The sequence below is a fragment of the Bubalus kerabau genome, chromosome 1 (assembly GCF_029407905.1).
Source record: "Bubalus kerabau isolate K-KA32 ecotype Philippines breed swamp buffalo chromosome 1, PCC_UOA_SB_1v2, whole genome shotgun sequence".
NCBI classification, from domain to species: Eukaryota; Metazoa; Chordata; class Mammalia; order Artiodactyla; family Bovidae; genus Bubalus; species Bubalus kerabau.
The window spans coordinates 133,361,961-133,377,157 of NC_073624.1; the positions used below are offsets into that span (position 1 = coordinate 133,361,961).

General features: G+C 38.3%; 1 protein-coding gene across 1 annotated transcript in view; it reads left to right on the forward strand.

Moving 5' to 3' along the window:
• RYR2 (ryanodine receptor 2) overlaps window positions 1–15,197 on the forward strand; it is a 764,447-nt gene that overhangs the window by 343,173 nt on the left and 406,077 nt on the right. Inside the window, exons 17-18 of the mRNA XM_055589046.1 lie at window positions 10,957–11,140; window positions 14,078–14,213. Of these exons, the coding sequence (XP_055445021.1) occupies window positions 10,957–11,140; window positions 14,078–14,213 (320 nt within the window). The remainder of the gene's footprint in view (window positions 1–10,956; window positions 11,141–14,077; window positions 14,214–15,197) is intronic.

The following is a 15,197-nucleotide window of genomic DNA, read 5'->3' on the forward strand; positions in this document are numbered from 1 at the left end:
GAAGCGGATAGCCATTTCCTTCTCTAGGGGATCTTCCCAATGCAGGGATTGAACCTGGGCCTTCTGCATTGCAGGTGGATTCTTATCTTCTGAGCCACCAGGAAACCCATACTATACCATTATTATATAAGTGACTTGAGCATAGATTTTGATATCTGAGGGAGATCCTGGAATTGAGGGAGGGATAATCAATTAAAAAGATTATCTGATTCCCAGTCTGATCTGTAATCTTTTCTTTTTTCTGCTTCCCTTGGGTTTAATTTGCTCTTCTTTTTTTTGGTTTCAGAAGATGAAGGCTGATATCATTAATTTGAGACCTTTCCTATGTCCTTTAGTGCTAAAATATCTGTCCTTATTTTCCCCTGTCACTTTTTCTTGTGCTGTGTTTAATTTTTCTTTTAATTGCTTCTTTGACCAATAGGTTGTTTAGTATTCAAATATTTAGGTTGTGCTTAGTTGCTCAGTCATGTCCAGCTCTTTGCGACCCCATGGACTGTAGCCCTCTAGCCTCCTCTGTCCATGGGGATTCTCCAGGCAAGAATACTGGAGTGGGTTGCCATGCTCTCCTCGTCCACATATTTGGGATTTTCCAAAGATCCTTCTGTTACTGATTTCTAATTTAATATCTTTGAGGTCAGAAAACATACTTAAAAGACTGAGTGCTTTTAAATTTATCCAATGGAGTATTATTCAGCCATTAAAAAGAATACATTTGAATCAGTTCTAATGAGGTGGATGAAACTGGAGCCTATTATACAGAGTGAAGTAAGCCAGAAAGAAAAACACCAATACAGTATACTAATGCATATATATGGAATTTAGAAAGATGGTAACAATAACCCTGTGTACGAGACAGCAAAAGAGACACTGATATATAGAACAGTCTTATGGACTCTGTGAGAGAGGGAGAGGGTGGGAAGATTTGGGAGAATGGCATTGAAACATGTAAAATATCATGTATGAAACGAGTTGCCAGTCCAGGTTCGAAGCACGATACTGGATGCTTGGGGCTGGTGCACTGGGACGACCCAGAGGGATGGATTGGGGAGGGAGGAGGGAGGAGGGTTCAGGATGGGGAATGTATACCTGTGGTGGATTCATTTTGATATTTGGCAAAACTAATACAGTTATGTAAAGTTTAAAAATAAAATAAAATTAGAAAAAAAAAATTTATCCAGATGTGACTTATGGCCCAGGAAGTTCCAAAAAGCAAAACTTGAATTTGCTGCAGGCTGGAGCTATTTACATAGTATTTACATTGTAATGTGTATCCTAAATAATCTAGAGATGGTTTAGGTACACTGGAGGATGTGCATAGGTTGATGCAGAGGCAGGCATGTCTACTCCAATTCAACCTGAAAAAATTATATCGCTCACTGTCACTGAACCAGGAACAGTGTTATAACTCAGTCTAAGAATGGATCCCTCTTTTGTTAGCTTTGTAACCAAGATCATACGAACCAACTCAGTCACAAGTCCTTTCAGACATTTTCATAATGTTTGCTGTTAGTTGCTCTCTGAGGAAATGTTCAGTCTTGTTGAGTATTCTGTGTGCACTGGGAAATAAGTGTTCCATGTGCCCATTCTCCTTTTATTGAGTAGAGTAGTAACAAGTGTCCATTTGATCTAGCTGGCTGATAATGTTGTTTGCTGCTGCTGCTGCTGCTAAGTCGCTTCAGTCGTGTCCGACTCTGTGCGACCCCATAGATGGCAGCCCACCAGGCTCCCCCGTCCCTGGGATTCTCCAGGCAAGAACACTGGAGCGGGTTGCCATTTCCTTCTCCAATGCATGAAAGTGAAAAGTGAAAGTGAAGTTGCTCAGTTGTGTCCAACTCTTCGTGACCCCATGGACTGCAGCCTACCAGGTTCCTCCATCCATGGGATTTTCCAGGCAAGAGTACTGGAGTGGGGTGCCATTGCCTTCTCCGGATAATGTTGTTTAGATTGTCTGTTTCCTTACTGATTTTCAGTCTCTGTGTTCTATTCATTGTTGAGAGAAGGGTATTGAAATTTTTGACTATAATTGGATCTTTCTACTTCTTCCTGGCAGTTCTGTTTTTTTTTTTTTTTTTCTTCATGTATTTTGAAGCTCTGTTGTTAGATTCATAAAAATTTAGAATATAATAAACTGCCACCTTTATTATGAAGTTACCTTTTTAAAATCCCTGATATTTCTATGACATCAAATTTGTATGATGTTAATATTGAACTCCTGCTTTCTTGCTTTTCTTGGTGTTAGCATTGTATATTTTTTAAAGAACTTTTAACTAATTTGCATCTTTAAAGGGCATTTCTGTTATGCAGTATGTAGTTAGGTCTTGAATTATTATCCACTTTGACAGTCACTTCCTTTTAACTGTAAAATTTAGTCCATTTATATTTGTATGATTATTGATACATAGTTTTGTCTGCCATCTTATTATTCCTTTTGTATTTGCCCTATGTGGTCTTGGTCCCTTTTCCTTCTTTTCCTGCCTTTTTTTGTGTTGTTTGAATATTTTCTGCTATTCTATCTTAATCTTGTTTTTATTGGCTTATTAGTTGTAATGTTTTGTCATTTTCATGGTTGCTTAAGATTTTTAGCACATGTCATTAACTTGTAATTTCAAGTCATTTTATCTCTATGAATAATGTAAGAACATTTCAATAGAATACTTCTCTCCCAGTCTTTGTTATGTTTTTGTCATACATTTGGCTTTTATTGATATTATAAACCCCAAACTACATTCTTATAATTTTATTTAAGGTTATATTTTTTAAAGAGATTTAAATACACACAGAAACATTTAACATTTCGTGCCCAGAGTTACCATTTCAGTTGTTTTTGTCTTCATTATTTTATTGAGGATTTGCATTTCCTTTAGGTAGTTTATCTTTAGTCCCAAAGTTCTTCTTTTTACATTTCTTATGGTGCAGGTCAGTTGGAGATGAGCACTTTTGGCCACTGTACTTATTTCTGAAATGTTCTTATTTTACCTTCATTTTAAGTGGTTTTTTTCCCTTGGGTATAATATTCTCAGCTGAGTTTTTTTGGTTCATTGATTTTTCTTTTTACTGATGATTATCTTTTATGCTTTATATATCTGGTCATTTTTGTTTGGTTGTCAGACATTGTAAATTTGTTGGGTACTGTATATTTTTGTCTTCCTGTCAATGTTTTTAAGATTTTTCTGGGAGGCAGTTAAGTTACTCAGTCAAGTTTGATTCTTCTGGAATTTGCTTTTTGAATTTTTGGGGTGGAGCAGAGCAGGGTTGAATCTAGGGCTAGTTATTCTCTGCTATTGAAGCAAGCCTATCTGTATCCTCAGCTTGGTGCCCCATGAATTGTGAGAACTTCTAGTCTGGCTGATGGAAGGAGGTTGACTTCAGAACCTGTGTAAGGGTTGACCTCTAATCATTTCAGGGGGTTCTGTTCCCTGCTGAAGGCAGTTTTCTCATGTGTACATGTTGATCAGTAGTCGGGTGAATATTTGAAAGGGATCCTCTTTAGCCCTCTAGAGTCCACTCTTGTAAAGCTATCTCCTCTCTGGTACTGTGTCCTGCAAACTCTAGCACCCTTGGTATTCCAGACTCTCAGCAATGTCTCCTCAACTCAGTGAGTCTTCGGTGCCTCACTTGGGTTCCCTTATCTACCTACATCTTAGCTTAGAAATTCTTCTAAGGCAAACTGGAACAATTGTACAGCTCACCTTGGTTGTTACCCTATCTATCCTTTGTATCTTGATGGTCAGTGTCTTGAAATGTGTTCTTCTCCAAATATTTTGTCTGGTATATTTTGGGGGGTGGAGGGAGGGAGGAATTGTTTCAGAAGAGAGTAAATGCTGTCCCTGTTCATTTTATCTTGTCCAAAAGTAATTTCAAAAGTTGACACATGTAATTCTTACTTCAGGATGAGATTCCATGTTTCCTCTGGCAAATGTAGTCTAATTTTTTCTACTTCTGTATTTATATTTATTCTCCTTTTGATGTCTCACCACAAGCCTATCACTAAGCTACTATCTTTTCCTGAGTTACCCAGCATCTCCTTTTAAAATCTCTCTCTCTACTGTGATCATGTAACAGGTGCCATGGATGAACATAATGAGTCTCTTTCCCTCTTTTTTACACTTACCTAACCTTAATTGTGTATTCATTTTTTTTTAATTAAAATTTAATTTAGCTTTTTTTCCCCTCTTCTTTCTGGAATACTTCCCTGCTGGTTATATTGTTCATCATGTCTATATATGTGTATCTGTATATATAGATTTATTTATGTGCTTGTTAATATTACTGAATTATTTGAATTCCTGAATTTATATAGCTTTAATGTAGCCTGATATAATTTAATTTAGCTTCTTTAATATCCCTTAGAAACTGAAAAATTTTACATGATTATAGAAATTGTAAAGGGTATGTTTATGTTAAGTAACATAATTTGATCCTTCTATCACATTCATAAAATCACTGCTGCTGCTGCTGCTAAGTCACTTCAGTCGTGTCCGACTCTGTGCATCCCCATAGACGGCAGCCCACCAGGCTCCCCCGTCCCTGGGATTCTCCAGGCAAGAACACTGGAGTGGGTTCCCATTTCCTTCTCCAATGCATGAAAGTGAAAAGTGAAAGTGAAGTCGCTCAGTCGTGTCCGACTCTTAGCGACCCCATGGACTGTAGCCCACCAGGCTCCTCTGTCCATGGGATTTTCCAGGCAAGAGTACTGGAGTCGGGTGCCATTGCCTTCTCCATAAAAGTCACTAAAAGTATTTAAAACCGCAATATCTGTACAATATTCAGATATTTTTCAAGGTAATTTTTTAGATATTCATTTTATTAATATAGATTCATATAGTATTAAAAGCCTTATTTAAAATATGTAAACAGACCTTTTTTATTTCGTAGAGTGAAAGTCAAAATCTATTTTGTGTTTATACATTTGTGTTTTTCTAATGTAGTTTATTTTCTGTGATCATTCTGGTCTCTGTCCCCAAGGTTAAGGTAGTGGTCGTGGAGTGTGTGTGAGGATGTATGTGTTTGCATTTGTTTCTGTGTACAGGGGAATGTATTCTATTCTTCTGGACTATTTTTTTTTTAAGTGTATTAATTCCCTGTAGGTATATATTAATAAATGTATTCCTGAAGTAAATGGGACAAGGAATAAATCTGTTTGTAATATGGTTTAATCTTTAAGTTTTGAAACGTAGGGATGGAATTCATAACTCTGATTTTTGTTTTGACATAATGTGATTCTACCACCTTTGGTTTCCCCTATTTTTTTTTTTTTTTCATTCTTTTGTCCTTGATAAATTAAGATGAAAAACATCCATATATTGGATAGAAGTTCTAAAACTTGCATCATTAACAATTTTAAGAGTCTTGGACAGCATTTTCTGACAAGTTTCTCCTAGAAAGCAATTAATTGATTACATTTTTTGTAGCAGATATATTCAACCTAATAATCTAAAAACTGACATTTACTATTATTTCCCTTTAAGTTTGAAAATGTAGATATTATATTTGAGTTATTTTTGAATTTTATTTACATTTGTAGGTGAGATTTGAATTTGAATTTGTTATATTTTTCATTCAACTAGAATTAATGGGTTAAAATGTTTAAAACAGCAATATTTCATTGTATATACATGTTCATTTTAAAAAGGGAGAAAAAATTTTCTCCTGCCAAGTCATTTCTGTTGCTTTTTTAGCATAGAAAGAACTTACAGAGATAACAAGACAAGGTAATAGATGAATTTCATTGATGTATCTGATTTGGAAGTTCAGAGAGAAACTTTAGGATAGTCATGCAGTTTAACTATTTCAGCTGTTTATAAGGTTGAAGTCAGTTATTCCAAAATTATTAGTAATATTTAGGGTAAATGATATATTTAAAATTATGTTTTGAGCATCATAAGTTCAAATTTTTAATTTAAAACATTTTTTTTTCTTTTTTTAAGGAGCTCATGATCTGAGTCATAGTCAGTTCCAGATCTTGTTTTTACTGACTGTATAGGGCTTCTCCATCTTTGGTTACAAAGATGCTCCTTAATATAAAATTCAGGCTTAAATTGAAGAAAAGTAGGGAAAACTACTGGGCCATTCAGGTATGACCTAAAGCAAATCCCTCATGATTATACAGTAGAGGTGATGAACAGATTCAAGGGATTAGGTCTGGTAAACAGAGTGTCTGAAGAACTGTGAACAGGGGTTCTTAACCTTGTACAGGAGGCAGTGACCAAAATCATCTCAAGGAAAAAGAAACCCAAGAAGGCAAAGTGGTTGTCTGAGGAGGCTTCACAAATAGCTGAGCAGTGAAGAGAAGCAAAAGACAAGTAAGAAAAGGAAAGATAATCCCATTCGAATGCAGAGTTCCAGAGGATAGCAAGGAGAGATAAGACGTCCTTCTTAAGTGAACTATGCAAAGAAATAGGGGAAAACAATACAATGAGAAAGACTAGAGACCTCTGCAAGAAAATTGGAGATATCAAGGGAATATTTCATGCAAGGATGGGCACAATAAAGGACAGTAATGGTAAGGAGCTAACAGAAGCAAAAGAGGTTAAGAAGAATTGGCAAAAAAATACAGAAGAACTATACAAAAAAGATCTAAATGACCCAGAAAACCACGATGGTGTGGTCTGCTGGGAGCCGGCATATTGCATATTGAGTGAGGATCTGGAATAGCTCAACTAGAATTCTATCACTGCCGGGAGCCAGCGTGAGGCACTCCGCGCTTGGCAAAGGTCATGAGGAAGGAGGCTTGGCATATGCAAAGGCGGGATCGAGCCTCAGGAGTCCCCCTGGAAATTCTCGAGCATCTACCCCGAAAACCAGAGTCTGCCTACTTTCTGCTTTGTGCTTTCACCTACACCTCTGACTTTACGGGGGGCTGTCCCCCACTACCTCTCTCTGAAAAGAGAGTTAGCTTACAGCTCCAGTTAATAATTCCTGGGTGTGACAGTGTTTCAACCTACAAACTCCTTTGGAAATCCTCTAGCCTGCCTGAATAGGTTTTTCCGGCCACATGTGATTGTTCAGAGCCTCCCAACTGTGAGAGGCAGGAGATGTTCTAAACTGCCTAAACACAGATTCCTTTGAGTAGTTAAAAGATTGATTAGAAATTGTATTGGTGAAGGGTTTTTCACTTGTTGGGCCAATGTTTGCTGCTAAGTCTCCATACTCCTTACCTACTGTGTCCTTGGCAGTGTATTGATTGATATAATGGGTGTATAGAAATGTAAAATGCAGCTTTGTCCAATGCTTTTTTGGAGGCTGGTGCCTGACTTTGGAATAATCACCTTTAGAGAAAAATAAGTTTCTTAAAATGTTAACAGGCCTCCGGGCCAGAAGATGATGTAAATCACCTGAACTTTTGCATATGATAAGTTTGAAAGCCTGGCTTCAATTAGAACCAGGAACTGCTGTCCTTGCATGACTCCACCCCTTCCCCCATTATCCTTTATGCACAACTTAAGGTATAAAACTACTTTGGAAAATAAAGTACGCCCCTTTTTTTTTGTTCACTGAAATTTGGTCTCCCCATGTCGTTCTTTCTTTCACCTGGCTGAATTTTTCCTCTGAGGCGGGGAAGCTCGTCAAGCCTACTAATTTTGCCTGGGCTTCTAAGATCCGACGGGGAGGCCTTAGTGTCTCCTCTCCTTCGGGAGAATGGGAGGACGCCTGCGGCCTTCGTAGGTGATGTTAATTCCCTGCTTTGGAATTTTATTCCGCCTCTTTTCTCCACTGAATTTTCCTACTGAGCTATCCTTATTTCAGCTGCTTTTCTCCACTGAATTTCCTCACTGAGCTATACTCATTCTATTACTCTTTATATCCTTAATTAACGTTTAATTAAGCAGTTGTTTCCTGACCCTCGCCTACGCCGTCTCTCCTTCGAATACCCTGGATCAGCTGGGGCTGGACCCCGGCAGTGGTCACTCAATTAGAGCCAGACATCCTGGATTGTGAAGTCACTTGGGCCTTAGGAAGCATTACTACAGCCACGGCTAGTGCAGGTGATGAAATTCTAGATGAGCGATTTAAAATCCTAAAGGACGATGCTATTAAAGTGCTGCATTCAACATGTCAGCAAATTTGGAAAACAGCAGTGGCCACAGGATTGGAAAAGGTCACTTTTAATTCCATTCCCAAAGAAAGGCAATGCCAAAGAATGTTCAAACTACCACACAATTGCACTCATTTCACATGCTAGCAAGATTATACTCAAAATCCTTCAAGCAAGTCTTCAGCAGTACGTGAACTGAGAACTTCCAGATGTACAAACTGAGTCTCGAATAGGCAGAGGCACCAGAGATCAAATTGCCAACGTTTGTTGTATCACTGAGAAAGCAGGGGAATTCCAGAAAAACATCTACTTCGGCTTCACTGACTTCGTTAAAGCCTTTGACTGTATAAATCACAACAAACTGTGGAAAATTCTTAAAGATATGAGTATCAGACCCCACTTTACCTGTCTTCTGAGAAACCTATATATGGGTCAAGATACAACAGTTAGAAGTGGACATGAACTACTGACTGGTTCAAAACTGGGAAAACAGTACAACAAAGCTGTATATTGTTACCTTGCTTATTTAATTTATATGCAGAGTGAAAGTGAAGTCACTCAGTCATGTCTGACTCTTTATGACCCCTTGGACTGTAGCCTACCAGGCTCCTCCATCCATGGGATTCTCCAGGCAAGAATACTGGAGTGGGTTGCCACTTCCTTCTCCAGGGTACATCATGTGAAATGCTGGACTGGATGAATCACAAGCAGGACTCAAGATTGATGGGAGAAATATCAGTAACCTCATATATGCAGATGATACCACTCTAATGGCAGAAAGTGAAGAGGGACAAAGAGCTCCTTGATGAGGGTGAAAGAGGAAAGTGAAAAAGCTGGCTTGAAACAGCATTCAAAAAACTTAAGATCAGACATCTGGTCCCATCACTTCATGGAAAATAGAAGGGAAAAGAGTTGCAGCAGTGACATATTTTATTTTGGGGGGCTCCAAAATCACTGTGGACGGTGACTGTAGATGTGACATTTGCTTCTTGGAAGGAAAGCAATGATAAACTTGGACAGTTTATTAAAAAGCAGAGACATCACTTTGCCCACAAATGTCCGTATAGTCATAGGTATGATTTTTCCAGTAGTCATGTAAGGATGTGCGAGTTGGATTGTGAAGAAGGCTGAGTGCCAAAGAATTGATGCTTTCAAACTGTGATGCTGGAGAAGACTCTTGAGAGTCCCTTTTACTCCTAGGAGATCAAACCAGTCATTGCAAAGGAAATCAACCCTGAATATTTATTGGAAGTACTGATGGTAAAGCTGAAGCTTTAATACTTAGGCCGCCTGATGTGAAGAGCTGACTCATTGGTAAAGACCCTAATGATTGAAAGATTGAAGGCAAAAAGGAAAAAGGGGAGGTAGAGGATAAGATAGTTATATACCATCACTGACTAAATGGACATGAATTTGAGCAAACCATGGAAGATAGTGGTAATTCTGTGTGACTCAGAGGGTAAAGAATCTGCCTGCCAATGTAAGAGACCCGGGTTGAAATCCTGGTCAGAAGATCCCATGGAGACAGAAATGGCTACCCACCCCAATATTCTTGCCTATAGACTCCTATGGACAGAGGAGCCTTGTAGGCTATAGTCCATGGGATCGCAAATAACTGGACATGACTTAGTGACTAACACTTTCACTTTGGGAGATAGTGGAGGACAGAGGAGCCAGCCGAGCTATAGTCCATGAGATCACTAGGAGTCAGACATGACTTGGTGACTGAACCAACAATTTTTTTTTTTTTTAATATAAATTGCAGTACAGTCAGATAACTCAAAAGACATATTTCCTTGGAATAAAATATTGTCTTACAGTTTTGCTAATGCAGAGGGCAGGAAAGGAAGTGTAATATTTTTATGCATCAAGTTTTGTCATGACCAATATGAATATTGCTGTATCAACTATAGTATAGGCATTCTCCCATTCTTTATGCTATCTGTAGGGTATTCTTTTACTAAGCATTGTATTTTGAAATACTTTTTATTTACAAACACTATTGTTTAAAATTCTTTTAAGATACATACACAGCTATTAGTTTTAAATTCAGTCTCAAAGCACAGCAAATTATCACATTTAAATTTCAGTCATATTTTTTTCAAAGTCTAGAAAATACAACTTGATGCTATTTCTTATCCTACTTTTAAAATACATCTCTTTCAGACGATGGAAAAGCATGTTAATATTTTGTTTTCTGATTGAGTGAATTTTCTCATTTTTTATCATGAGGATAAATTTTAAATTGGCAGAAGTTGGGCAGGATGACAGTGAGTGTTAGTGATGGGATAGCAATAAACAGTTCCTATGCCAAAAACAAGTAAATTTCAGAATTAGAAACCTGGGAAATTGCATCTCAATCTTTAAAGTATGTTGTGCTTTAAAATGAAAATCAACTGGTTTCTGATTATTTAGACTACGGTTTTGTAGGTATCAGTTATCCAGATCCTTTAGATTTTCTTCTAGATGAGTTTTTCTTGATACTGGTGCCTTTAACATAGCGTTATATATACTTGATAGAATATAACATTTCTAATTTAAAAATATTCCTTATTTTTGTTTGAGAAAAACTAGGGCCTTTCTAGGGCTTTTCTGGTAGCTGAGACGGTAAAGAATCCACTTGCAATGTGGGAGACCTGGGTTTGATTCCTGGGTTGGAAAGATCCCATGGAGGAGGGCATGGCAACCCACTCCAGTATTCTTGCCTGAAGAATTCCATGGACAGGGGAGCCTGGCGGGCTACAGTCCATGGGGTCTCAAAAGAATCAGACATGACAGCAACTAAGCAGAACACAGGGCCTTTCTTACTGTTCCTTTTACAGGCATATAGGGAGAGAAAGTAAAGCTTCAATCATCTGTAGATTAAAAAGTAATAAAATTGTGGTTCACTGATGTGGAGAAATATTTGTTATTTATTTTAGGGGCCTTGATGCTCTCAGCAAAAAGGTGAAGGCTTCCACAGTAGACTTACCTATAGAGTCTGTAAGTCTGAGTCTGCAGGACCTTATTGGCTACTTCCACCCACCAGATGAGCATTTAGAGCATGAAGATAAGCAGAACAGATTACGAGCTCTGAAGAATAGGCAGAATCTCTTCCAGGAAGAGGTGAGTTTCTACCCACACTCATTTCTGTCTTTGGGAAACACTTCTTGGTGGGGACATTCTCTATCTGTTTGACTATCTGCATATTGAGATACATATGAACAGGTGTGCAACTGTACAAGGGAAGAAGAGAATCAGGCCTTGGAGGAATCCTGCAATGGTTTTTATTACTCTCTCAATAAGTATTAATTTTAAAAGATGACACTCTACTCCTCTGGCAGAAGGCATTTTTATTTCCCTGTCTGCTCAGGCTTCGGACACGACTGAAGCGACAGCCGCAGCAGCTCAGCCTTCACTCTGATCATTGTTGTGCTACAGTTTGCTTTATGGTCATCATATAAAAAGAGACTCTCCAAGTGTCTAAATGAACACGGACTTTGGGAAGCACAGGGGTTTTCACACTGTTCAGCGGGTTCACTGGGGCTTGCGGAAATGCCTCAGGACTCACTGGAGCTTTGTATTGGGGATGGAAGCTGTCTGGGAGAGGGCCACCTGGGGAGGCCGACTCTAGGCTCCCTGCTGAGACAGAGCAATCCCTCTTTTTCTTTTTTGTATGTGTTAAGATTCTATATGATTATATCTTACAGAAGTTCCACTGCTAAGCCATAATTTATAGGCAAGGAACAAAAGGACCGTGTGATGTATCTAATGGTCCTAATGCTAATGTTAGAACTAGTATTCAAGAATTTCCGTGGGAGGGTGTCAGAGTTGAGCTGGCAGATCGGGCCAGATCAGCCTCTGTTCCCTTTCTTCTCAGTTCTCCCTGTACTAATGGACTGTGTGGATTAGTGCATTTTTCTGAGTATAAGTAACTAAGAGAAAAAAAAAAAAGATTAGTGGACATTACTGAGTTCCCATAGTCCCTGGGTCTATATTCTTCTAGTGTTAAAGCTGTTTCCCAATTTTCCATCAAAAGCCATTGAAACTGATAACTAATTTTTGAGAATTTTTTTCACTGTATACAAAAGAAACAACCCACTTAGAGACCATAACGTCAAGAAAGCACAGGAAATGTCAACATAAACATATAATAGCAATATGGAATCGTTGCCTGGGAGTATTTATTTTTGTACATGCCAAACTGCTGGGCATGCCACACTTATTTAATATCTATAAGAACTAGAATGAAATACTGAGCTGTGAAAATTTAAAGTATTGATTTGGATTAGTGTATTTTTTTTCAGTTTCTCATATAACACTCTCTGGGTGGGAACCTAGAAGTGTTCTTAGGGCCATAGTGCCTCTTAAATTCTTGGTGTGAAGTAAGTTAATTTGCCAGCTCCTTATAGCTTTTCCATTCATGTGCTTTGCCTCATTTTGACCATCTTGATCTAGGAATAATAATAAAAGTATAATTTGAAATGTAGATAGCTTCTTACAAAGTTTCTATAATGAATTTTTGATTTGCCTTAAATATCTTTCAGTGAGCTTTCCTGTATTTAGTACATCTTCAGTTTACTGTTAAAAAGTGATGATGATGATGATTGGTGGTGGTGGTGGTGGTGATTATATCTTCCCTAAGAGTAAGGATCTCCTCTTATGTTTATGTAGGGGAGGAGAAAAATCATCTTCTTCCGTTCGACGTCATTGGTTGGGGCCCTGCAGGTTGCACCAACAAAAGACAGATGTACAAGTGAAGAACAAATAGAAGCTTACCAATGTATGCACTGTGTGTGTGCATGGGAGTACTCAGTGATGAGTGACTCCAAATATCACCAACCAGAGTTCTTGGCCTTCCTCAGTCAGTAGAAATTGATCAGAGGCCAAACGAGGAATTCAGGCAAGGCTTTATTGGGGTCCCTGCTGTAGCGCAGGGGAAGGGAGAACAAGCAACAGATTCCTCTGCTTGCTCACTCCATGAAGGAGGGGGACAGCCTGATTCCTTACATGGGGCAGGGTAGCGTTGTGTCCAGGAGTCAGGTGGGAGGGTTGGCTTAGATGGTTTGCCCACCTCTTAAGTGATATTGTGTGTAGGGGACATGTGCAGCAACTTGATTTTGCTTCAGGCTCTTCAAAAGTGGCAGTTGAGTTTTTCAGTCTCTTTGTATCTTTTGTCTAGAATTTGTCCTGGCTGTGCATGTATGCAGTTATTTTTAGTCCCATGCAGTTTCCTTTTATTTTGTTGTCTAGAAGAGGTATGTCCAGGTGCAAGCAAGCATTGAGGCAGAGGGTCCCAGGTCCCAGCCTGTCTCACAAGAAGTGGTTAGAACAGAGGGTCCCAGGTCCCAGCCTGTCTCACAAGAAGTGGTTAGAACTCAGGTTTATGTAGCATGCTAATTAAAAAAAAAAAAACAAAAACAACTGTAGAGAAGTGATAAGACAAAGGAAAGGAATTTTGAGCTTCTGGGAGCAGCAAATTGTCAGAAGGTAAATATAAGGTGGAAACTAATGGATAATAATGACTAGTGTGATGCATAGATTATTCTGTGCAGGCTCTGGGCTGATAATAGACTGGCATTGTCTCAGATGTCCTCCTGTCCTTCTGGTGGAGTGGAGAAGGGTAGGAATTATTCGTGTCTGATTTTTCTCAATGGCCTTCAGCCCCAATATTCCTTATGCTGAAGTGGCTTATTTTGGGGTGGCACTCTCTGAACCTCTTCACTCACAGTAGAATGCTTTTTTGATGTGGTTAATCAACCTACTATTAAACCTTGCAATTTATTGCAGTAAGTAAGAAATACATATTTTTATTAGTTCTGTTTCTGTTTGAGAATAGCACTCAGGATTTAAAAACCACTTGAAATATTTCAAGAACATTTTATTTCACATGCAAGTGTGTTTCTTCCTGTTCTTTGAATAAATGATCTCAATGTTCTTTATGATTAACAGACTTACTTTAAGCCAGACGTTTAAAAAAAAAAAATCAACAATTTCTTTTTTTTTTTTTTTTGCCTGCGAGCAGAATCACAGTTTCTGATGGTTGTCTTTCTACCTTTCCAGGGGATGATCAACCTTGTGCTGGAGTGTATAGACAGGCTGCATGTGTATAGCAGTGCCGCACACTTCGCTGACGTTGCTGGGAGAGAAGCAGGGGAATCTTGGAAATCGATTCTGAATTCTCTGTATGAGTTGCTGGGTAAGAAGTATGATTGGCTTTTCAAGGCAACTGAGTTTGTCTATTCAACATGATCATATAACAGTTACTTACAGCAGCTTTATAACTTGCTTCTTAATTGAGGCTTTACATGTTTTATTATTGCACTAAAGCAAATGATGGTTAGTATTAATATTTAAATCTATTTCTGAGCATGAAAGATGGTCATAGCTGTAGATTTACTTTTGATTAAAAGAGGAGAGTCGTCTAGGGTATAGTTTTGTGAGCGAGCAGACTCTAAAGGGATGCATATTAAATACTTCCTTTTTGATTCTGAAGTTAGTCCCACATGAGCCCATCTTCTCACCATTCCATCTTGTCAGGGATCTCCTTTAAGCTTGTGGAGATCTGTATCTGTACTTCTAGGTGAGCTTGGCATACACTCAGCAAAAATTGCAGTAGTTTATTCTGTGTTCCTCTTTGCTCTTTACAGACATTCATAATGTGGTTGGATGGCTTTAACATGGTGATTTATGTCACAGGCTTAGCATAACATATTATTCTTATCATATATTCTCACTTCTTTTGGATACTTTTGTTGTCATCTTCTCCCTCATAGTAATGTTCTCTTCTTCCACTTCTTTATTTTTTATGTTGTTTTTGCCTTTTAAATGTGTCTTAGAAAATAAACTTTACTTGTAACTGTTGGGTATAGCAAGAAAGTTCCAGATCAACTGATAGAAGGTCATAGCCTCATGATTATTGCAGATACACCTTCCTTTTGGTTTCTTTATCAAAGATGGAGGAAACAAAGTTTTCTTTGTAGTTCCCTCCAGGTTGAAAAGCTATATTCTATTATTTTACTCATTCTCTGAAAACAGCATCACACATCTCATACACTGGTAGCCTACATGTCTGGTACATAGCTGGTGTTCAGTAGATATTTGAGATGTAAACCTCAAGATCGTGTTGAGAACCTGGTATTATAGGTTTCTGGTTAATTTCTCAGTTCTTCCTCTTCTCTCC